Below are 9653 nucleotides of genomic sequence, written 5' to 3'. Positions count from 1 at the left end.
TCAACTAAAATAAATTCGAATAATGCGCCTCTAATCTTTTAATGGTCCAAAATTTCGAGATTAAATACATGAACATGCCCCATGAACAACCTACCAACACATGAGATTTGTGCTGGAAATTTTGAAATGATCTCACGTGTTGGAAAACACGAGGTATCTTGAATACCACTCACGATAAATTTCTCACAGCGGTTCATTTTCTCGAGAACCTCGCTTTACGCAAAACGTGAGGTACAAAATGTACCCAATTTCTGAATGTAATTGGGTAAGTTCGGTTCACATTGTTCTGAAGAAAACCAGTTACAATGGTCAAAAATTCAGAAGGCGAGATGATTCTGGCGAGTGCAGAACAGATGGAGAGTTTGTATAAACTACAGGAAACTGTATTTCTTAACCCAATATTAAATTATGTACTCCGTAAAGGTCGTCCACGTAGGACGTTCCTCGCACCATGTGGAATGCGAGACATGTTCTCACGCTGGATAGGACGCGAGATAGTCCTACGTGTGCTGTATGAGGGATATTTTTCTAACAAATCTACTAAGGGGTTACTGTTCAAGAAAATAATTAATGGGGTTTTTAATATAATATTGCCTATTTTAACTAAGTTTTGACTTGTTCAAATAATTAGATATTCGAATAGATTTAAATCTTAACAAATAAAAATATTTATTTTATTAACATAATATGTAATGCCATATAAAATGATTTACTAATATGATTTTAATATTATATTTTCATGAGAGAGAAAAAATATTATTAATATTATTATTTTTTCACCTTTCGAAGGTATGCGAGCCACCCTGACCTGAACTTTTATATACCAAAAAAAAAAATCTTCTCGCTTCTGCCTCTAGCACTAGTTTAATGGATGAGCCATTTTTCCTCTTCACGTTTTTAGAACAAAGGATGTAGTTTCTCAAGTATCAGCAGCGGAACCCACCCATCCACAGCCCAAAGAAAAAAAAATTGAGAATTGATGCAAGACATGGCTGCCTTGGAATGGGGTTTGGGTTGCCCAAGAGATCAGTGAAGGTTGGGGCTAATTTAAAAGTATGGAAGTCTTTCAAAGATCCCCATCAAATTGCACCTACACTAGAAGACAATCAAAGTGGTCCGTCAAGAAACAGGTTTAAGAAAATTATTTAAGAAAGTGACAAATGCGTGCCATGTCAAATTTGCGATAATATTAGCGACAAATGCGTTCCTTCCTCTTGTTTTCTACACCTGCAGAAAAATGCTAAGGTTGTAGGATTGATTCTTATAAAGATGTTCCAACAAATGATGAGAACACATTGAAAAAGACTCTTGTGTATCAACCAGTTAGCGTTGCAATTGAAGCTGGAGGCAGGTTTTAATTTCCAGTCGTATACTTCTGTAAGAATACTATCCTTCAAAATAACTGAAGTTTAAAAATAATGTCTAGTTAGTAAATTTTTACTTGATTATGAAGCAAGAATGTCTCTTAAAATTGGAGTTTGAATAATGTATTCTACTGTTCTTCAATGTAGGGTGTATTTAATGGAATATGCGGAACACAACTGGACTATCCACTGTCGGATATGGCACAGACAATGGTAAAGATTACTGGATTGTAAAGAACTCATGGGGTGATCAATTGGGAAAATCAGGCTATATCAGGATGGAAAGAAACCTGCACAATACAGCAAAAGGCAGGTGTCTGTGATAATTATTACAGCTGTCCCGACAGCAGTACTTGCTGCTGTGCCTTTGAGTACCATGGCTACTGCTTTTCTTGTGGGGTGCTGCCCACTTGAGGCTGCGACTTGCTGCGATGACCACTACAGCTGCTGTCCGCGCAACTACCCTGTCTGAAAACTTGAATGAGGGTACCTGCTTCATGGTTCGACTAAAAGATGATTTTGCACTGATATATATATATATATATATATATATATTATGAACTGCTTTGTTATATTCCCTGATTATACTAGTGAATAGTGACCCTGCATTTTAATTGTTTGCACATTCATGTGATCATTCGTCTAATTCAGTGTTTTGGTCCAGTTTTCTCACAGTCATAAGTGAACTATCATTCCAATTCTCCTTTTCTTTTTGTCTAAAAGTTAATAGAGTTCTCATGGATTGCTTGAATTCGTTTTGCAGAGCAAGGGCAACCCAATGGCAGTGAAAGCATTGAGGCGCACTGCTGCTACACCTTTATGGGAACACGGAAACGGGGGCAAAAAGAACAGTGCATAAATAGAAGCCTGGGATAAAACTACCGGGAGAATGAAAGAAGCTTGACACTGCTTAAACGTTCTCCTTGGTTTTATCATGCTGCATTCCTTTCTTTCATTCTGACTCCAGAAGATGGATGGCTCATATAAGTTGCGCAGATGACAATTATGTACGTAGCTTCCTAATTTATCCATGCTGCATTTGAGAAACAGACAGAACATTGTCAATTTCCATTGTACTATGTACATCGTGTCATCATTTATCACTTTCAGGAATTGATCTGTCAATCCTATCCTGTTCTTATGAGTGGTTCATATCAGTCTAATATTTTCCTTTCTTCAAATTTGAACAATTTTACCTGGTTTTAGAATCCAAGTTGAATATATAACATCATCTGAAATATATGAATTCAACTAATTCTGGACTGTGCCATGATCAATGCAACAATAATTAGGTTAACCTTTGTTTTTTCTTCTTCCTGTTCAAAGTTTTGACATTATGAACTCAAGATCAGTAGTCCACAAGTTGTTCGCTGCAAATATCACCTAGCCATGGCCGTAGTTTTAGTTGCTGGGGAGGCAAATGCGTTATTTTATTTGCTCTCATCAGCCTTAAAATTCATTTTTATTTTGGAGCCACCATCGATTACAGAAATAGTTATGCTATAAAAGGTAACTTCATAAAACAGTTGTTCCAGAGTTTCCAGGGCTCTAGTACCCCGCAGAACAGAAAAAAGAAAACTACATAACTGACAGTTAACAGGTCAAAGAACATCTAACTTCTTAGAAGCCACAACTGTTATTTACAAGTGACACCTCTGAAATATTCTGATCTTCACTTTTACATTTTTTCATACTTAACAGTGCTAACTTCAAGAAGCAAGTATTGTAGCTGATTGTTCAAATTTTCTGCAAAATAAGAAAAGGTCTGAACGAACATAAGATTCAAATGTCAACCAACATAACAGAAGCCTTGAGCACAGTGAATTAATAAAATATAGGTACAATCCTCACAGTCAACTTGTCTCCATTCTGTATGATTGCCAAGTATCTCAACTACAGCCCTTTAATCAGGAGGAGGAGAATATTTATTTAAAGAAGAAGAAAGCTTTCCATTTTATCACACACATAGAGGTGGAGCTTTAGGAGGGTTGCTGTCAAAAACTAAAAAATGTAGTATGCAAGTAGTGGAGGCAATCTCTGCAAGTTTTTCTCGACTCAAAATAATGGTGTTTTAGACTAGTGTTACTATCTTGCCTGCTAACAAAAGGGACCCCTTTGCCCAAATGACATGCCTGACAACATAAATCACAACTCATTGTCTTAAGTAATGACCCAAAATATTGAAAAAAGCTAAGGGGTTGGGGACCATCCACTGTGTCGGGTGGGAGGAGGGGGCCAGACACCAAATGTCATAAACAACTCAATTAACCACCGTCATTCTTCTTCTTCAATTTGATATTTATAGGGGACCATTGCTGGAAGGGACAAGGATTAGACCATTGTGGCTGAACCCCACCCTTGGCCTTATCAACAGCAGTTGCCTTCGGCAATTGGCATAACCCATATAATATCTGTCTTGATTATGAAAGCACAAAAAAACACTACAATCAAATGCTATAGTTTGGCTATTATATTAAGTCCTAAGCTCGTATTTTAAAAACTAAAAGCACTATTTTGTTCTGTTTAAGCTCTTTCATATCACTAGTCACCTCCTTGCTTTCCATTTCTCTCACTTTTTTTAATCAATATAATCAATCAGCTTATTACATTTAATTAAATAACTCTAATATTTTATAGACACGAGCATAAGAAAGTGATGCAGAAACAACTACATGAACAAAAAGGAGATAAATCATATCATTTTGATAATAATATATTTTGATTATCTTAATTAGTTAAGCTTCAGAGTTCAAACTATGTCCTCGTCAGTCTTTGAGAGGTCCAAATCCCAGTTGTATTACAGCATCTTCTTGTAGCACTAAATTAGCTTTAACAGGTCTTGGCTTCTCCTGATCAGCAGCTTCCAATTGACTTGAAGGTTCTGTTTTTGACTCGACTATGGGAATTTCACCTACTGAGCCTCCATTATCATCCCTTCCTCTCTGGCTTGCAGTGTTGGGGTGGTTGATGAGTATTTCAGGAGGTTCAATGGCATTATAAGATGGGAAGACAGAAGGCAGCTTGGATAACAAAGCTCCAAGACTGCAAGATACAGTAGGAACAAGGGGTGGAATTGACCAAAAGGGTGGTCCTATAATTCCATTTTGAGGGCTGTTCCAACCTAAGCTGATTGATTTGATCGGAGAATCCTCTGGCCTTTCATCAACCAATCTTTTCATTCCACCTAACCGGCGTTTGTCATCATGACAGATTGATGTTTCATGGTTTACAGACAACAGGTTATTCGGTTTGAGGGCGTATGGATGTTGAATTGGTAAGTATGGTCTTTGAATGGCAAAGACGCCAGGTATACTCTGGAGATAGCTGAATTTCCTCTGTATGCTGATCACCAGATTAAGATCTTCCACCATCTGAAAAATCCCATCATTCATTGAAACACTTAAAGCCAAAATATATATATATATACAACAGAAAAACAAAAGAAGGAAAAAGAGAGAGACCTTGTCCAATGAACCTAGCTGAATAATCCCTTCTCTGACGGAAATTATGGCAATTGTCTGTATATCAACAGAAACTTTAATGAGCTTTTGAATGGGGCTATTGCCGGCTGTCCTTACAGTTAAAATTCTCTTTTCACATAGTTTACTTGGTGTATTACCAACCTGAATGCCTGAATTGAACTGAGATTCCCACGCCCTAGGTTGCTGCTTAAAGGAATTAAAAAATAAAAACTGGTTAGACGGATACAAGAGAAAAGTTCATTCACATACGTGAATTCCGTTGAGGATGAAATAAACAACTAGACATGTTATCTTACAGGCTCAATAGACAAATTCCAGGAGGAGATGAAGTTAGGATCATTATCATTTGGGGTTTCTTTATACACCCATTTGTGACTGTTATCTGCTGCAATTTTCCCTACTAACCTGTAATCAAGGTGCCATTAACTTCACCGTGCAGCCCTTCAAATTTCTGTAAGGAATTTAACTATAGTTAAAGGAATTCTCACCCTTCTCCATAATTATAAACTTCATGCGACAATTTGAAGAATATATCAGCTCCAAACCTTCCATTTACATAGCCACTTCCAGCATGTTCACATTCATGGAAATCACAAAAACCATCTTCCCAGACAAGCATCCTATAACACAAAGTCATTCAGGAGCTTAAAATGGAACAAAAACCAAAGGACGTGCCTCAAGTAAAAAAAAATTAACTGAATTACCAGTTCTTTTTGTTTCCTTTGGAACGATCAAGTGCACTCCCTCCATAATCCCACCTGCAAGAGAGCAATTTGACCTAGTGAACGTCAGACAAATGGCCTTTGACAATTACTAGTAAGCTTTCGTTTTAGTTTTCTTACTTAGGTGGCGGATAATTACGAGGCAGTATCCTCCAAAATACAGCATAAACCCACTTTGAAGGAGGAGAAGAATCCGAATATGAACACAAGCTCCGTAGCGTGTGCTGCAGGAGACAGTTAAGCATTGGAAGTCCAGCTTCCATTGTCACTCACAGAAGAAGGCAAGAGAGAGTGAGAGATGAAATAGAGTTGGCACCGGAGAAAGAGTCCTAGTTAAAGTCGCACATATAAAAGGCAACAGCAAGAAAAGAATAGCCACATTTCCATACGCTGGACTTGTCAGTGTGAAAGCAACACGCTCCAATGGAATCGTCTTTGATGGAGGGACCAGGTCATTTATGGTCTGATTTAATACTTTAAACGTAAGAAAATGGAGAGGTTTAAAACCCTAAAACAAGATTGTTGGGCGAGTTTGATACACTCTCCCTGCTAAAGGGTAAGGACTTGGAGATGGGTTTTCTAGAGCAGACAGGTTCACCACGGAAACTTCTTTAATTTTGTGTCTTTCCTTAAGAGAGCGGAACGGACAAATGTGAAACAGCTTCAAGCAGTTGGTTTTAATAATTCTGTTTGATTAGGGTACGATAATGTGAGAGCTTTGGCGGGATTATTATCTCACCATGCAAACTCTAGTAGTTTGCAATTCACAATAATATGAGAACTGGGGTTATCCTTTAGTGCCTAAAGGGCCAGACAGACAGTCACAGAAAAAAGATTCCCCATTTGTGTTCTAGAATAGTTTCAAATTGCTACATGACTTGCAGTTCATTTGGGGGAAAAATGTTTCTTCCACATATATTATATAAGAATATACCCTGTATGCAACAAATCTGTTTATTCTGGAAAACTGTTTTCCATGGCTAAAAATTATGCTTCTGGTTCATTTTCAAGTTTAACAGGTCTACATCAGAATATTAATCCAAAAAAAATTTATTTAGCAGGTCTAGATTTATCTTTGATTTTCAGCAAGAGGCACTTCATTTGCTAATGACACAAAGGGGAAAATAAGAAGAAAAAAAGGAAAATGTGTTCATTTAATTATGAAAGTCAAGTTTGCTTAGCATGGAATTAGAGCAATGGTTAGGTCTGAATATATTTAAAGGTTTAAGAAAGTGATGTTGCAACAAGCATTCAAAACATCTTTTAAGCGTCCTTTTTTTCGCCCTTTTTGTTCTAACAGTATTTTGATGTCAATATACATGTGTTTGTCTGTTGTAGTTGCATTGGTCCCGAAAGGTTGACGGATGAGTCTTGTGAATAAATTATACCAAGGACAGGATTATTTATATCTGGCTACGTTAAGTGCCCATGAATCTGAGCCTGGCCCAACACCTCTGTGGACGAAAATGATAATTGATAAGAAGTCGAATAAAAAGTTTCAAAATTGTGAGATATGCGATCTAGATTCTTATATGCCATAGCTGCAGTATCTCGCTAGTTCTAAGAGCAAGAAAGGTTTCCAGCTTTATCTTCAAGGTCATCCAAAATGGCATCTGAAGAGACCATACTGATAAAATTGCAGGTTTCAATGTGAGATTACCCCTGTTGTCTCATTGTTTTGAATTGCACAACCCTCTTCATGTATAATCAGGAAGCTTTGATCAAGCTGAGGAAGAAATAGCTAAAAGTGGGTTGCAAATGCAATCCTGGAAATAATCATGCTAGCCTTGGTGCACACAAAAGCAATCGAGAAACCACTTTATGCATTTTGTTAAAACTTTGGCAAGATTACAAATGATCTCCAACACTAATAAAGCTTTCAATTTCAGTGTCTTAAAGAGAAGAAAAGGCAGAGGAAATCTGGATGAGATCTTATTTATAGTAACTTTCCGCAAGAAAAGATAAATGTGGTCCTCCAGCAATCCTTTTAATTACTGAGAGTGCAGCAGCATGCTTCATGAACAAGATGAACACTTCCCTCTCACCTTTTGCATCAACTTGTTTTAACTGGATTCCATTTACAATACCTTCACTTCCCTTCAAAAAGAAAGTTAACCCAATGTAATTTACATATAGCAGCGGTTGGAAAACGAGAGAGGAGCAATTCAAAGCAAGAGTAATACGACCAAAGGAAGACGACCATTTTAATTCAGAATTCGATATAAAAATTGCAGAAGATATTGGATCAAGTGGAACGCTGGGGACGGTGGTGGCATGCAAGGTGGGGGCAGGGAAAAAGATTGACAGCTACAATAAGCAAGGCAAAAGAACATCCCAACTCTTTCTAAAAGGACTGCCCTCTCCACTTCTACAATTATCACCCCTTTCCTTGATTTTCCTTATCTCTTTGGATTGAACAGTCTAATAGCCAACCACCTCAGATTGGTGGCGGATCCAAAAATTTATAATTGGGGGTCCAAAATTTTAATTTTCTTTTCTTAAAAATAATGGGGTGTAAAATCTTCCATTTTTCTTTAATATATTATACTAAATTTCACTTTTTTTTTCAAATAATGGGATACACTTGACCCCGAGGCTTAGTGTATCCGCCCCGTCTGCAAACCATAGTCCGAAATCTCATCAGAAAAATCTTTTCCATTTGTTTACCTCATTCTCTATGTTCTTATGAAGCTACATGTCCTACTACAATAACACTGCCACATACTTCATTGGAACTTTGTAATGGGTTAACATCACTAATGATAACAAAAAATTAAAGCTTTAACAGGTTTAATGTTGCACCGGCATTTTAGAACTTCCCCCTTGATGCAAAATCACACACTCCAAACTGTGATCTGAAAAAATTGATGCCCGAGAAAGCAACTTCGTAAATACACCAGTTATATATATGCTCATTTGTGATGCAAAATTTCATCAGCTGCAAGCTTCGGAATAAAATGATGATGCTCGTCAATGTGCTTATAGTTCTACAATGAAAAACAGGAGTCTTTGTTATTGCAATTGTGGGTTGATTTGTTACAAAAATCTAAGTTGCTTCATTTTGTTCAAAATTGGAATAGTAAATGCTTTCTGAGTCACAAAGCTTGTGGCACCGCTGCTGTTGTTGCTGCATATTCTGCTCCAAATGATGATAAAGTTATTGTTTCTTGCTTCTCTGAACCTTATGTTACTGCTCCAGAACCGAAATAATACTAACGGTTTTGAATCATCTTTTCAACCGATGCCGGATTTATGTAATTATAACAAAAATAGCCTTTCCTGCACTGCAGAAATGGTAGTGATTCCAGCTAAGAACTAAGCTGTCCATATTTTACATTACAAAATATATGGATCAGGACTCAGGTTTTTTTAAGTGATGCACAAGATCTGCAAGTTTCCAGTTTTATGAAAGCTTAACTTCCAACCTAGGTCCTCCTCTACACATGATCAAATAGAGCCAAGATAATAGTATAGTAAAGAAATAAACCTATGCAGCACCAGACAAAACTGTGTTTGAACCTAAACAACATGTTTGGGTATCGACAAAAGCGACAATTCATTAACGCAAAGAAGAAAAAACGTAGACTTAAATGGTGGGGAAGTTTCAAATTTGCGGTATCTACAATGCTTCACAGAACAAACTTCAATTACTCAAGCTGGGCTACAATGTCTTGATTTTCTTCAACATGCAACAGTTCTATTTTTAAAAAAAATACTATCCACCAAGCTGGCCCCAACTTTCTTTTCTTTTCCGAGAAGATCCAAGTAGAAATAAATGACCCGTTTGAAAAGTAGCTCCTCTCGTGGAGAAATTCCATTGAAAGATGCTATTAAAAAGGGTAAATTACACAAATGTTCAATAATGTTTAAGTAAATTTATGCATATGTTTTCCCTTAAATTATATCTCTCTAACAATTTATATCAATTTTAGAAAGCATAACATTTTGTAATGCTTTATGCATATGAGTTATAAAGTCTCTTTCATGATAATGCATAAAGCATGATAAACTTGGTTGTATATTAATTTTCAAGTGTTATTAATATGCTTGTTCATCTTTGTTGAAATTTAATACTATTTAAGTGT

At 36.7% G+C, this 9653-nt stretch overlaps 1 protein-coding gene and 1 pseudogene across 3 annotated transcripts; one reads left to right on the top strand and one right to left on the bottom strand.

The window, feature by feature from the left end:
• Positions 1 to 1002: 1002 nt before the first annotated feature.
• LOC120194513 lies at positions 1003 to 2232 on the top strand (annotated as a pseudogene).
• Positions 2233 to 3977: 1745 nt separating this feature from the next.
• Positions 3978 to 6015, bottom strand: LOC120194007. 3 transcript variants are annotated; one of them, XM_039196410.1, is made up of 7 exons: positions 5689 to 6015; positions 5551 to 5604; positions 5335 to 5466; positions 5143 to 5251; positions 4988 to 5032; positions 4826 to 4882; positions 3978 to 4735 (listed from the first exon to the last, which is right to left on the bottom strand). In XM_039196410.1, exons 1-7 carry the CDS (start codon positions 5829 to 5831, stop codon positions 4130 to 4132), a joined length of 1146 nt encoding a protein of 381 aa, XP_039052341.1. In that variant the 5' UTR covers positions 5832 to 6015; the 3' UTR covers positions 3978 to 4129. The 3 variants fall into 3 exon arrangements, with proteins under 3 accessions (XP_039052341.1, XP_039052342.1, XP_039052343.1); XM_039196411.1 differs by having other exon boundaries at positions 4988 to 5029; positions 5689 to 6007; XM_039196412.1 differs by having other exon boundaries at positions 5551 to 5624; positions 5689 to 5831.
• Positions 6016 to 9653: the final 3638 nt, after the last annotated feature.

This window comes from Hibiscus syriacus, unplaced genomic scaffold (genome assembly GCF_006381635.1).
Source record: "Hibiscus syriacus cultivar Baekdansim isolate YM2019G1 unplaced genomic scaffold, ASM638163v2 tig00116997_pilon, whole genome shotgun sequence".
NCBI lineage: Eukaryota > Viridiplantae > Streptophyta > Magnoliopsida > Malvales > Malvaceae > Hibiscus > Hibiscus syriacus.
The sequence above is the reverse complement of the archived record's forward strand: the minus strand, read 5'-3'. Positions and strand labels throughout refer to the sequence as shown.

Bases quoted from the DNA above. Each gene is read 5' to 3' on its own strand.
- LOC120194007 (XM_039196410.1), bottom strand. From the start codon at position 5,831: ATGGAAGCTGGACTTCCAATGCTTAACTGTCTCCTGCAGCACACGCTA. The intron at 5,033-5,142 runs GTAAGATAACAT...AATTCCTTTAAG, and splicing joins GGAATTTGTCTATTGAGCCT to CAGCAACCTAGGGCGTGGGA. The intron at 4,736-4,825 runs GTCTCTCTCTTT...GGGATTTTTCAG, and splicing joins AGCTAGGTTCATTGGACAAG to ATGGTGGAAGATCTTAATCT.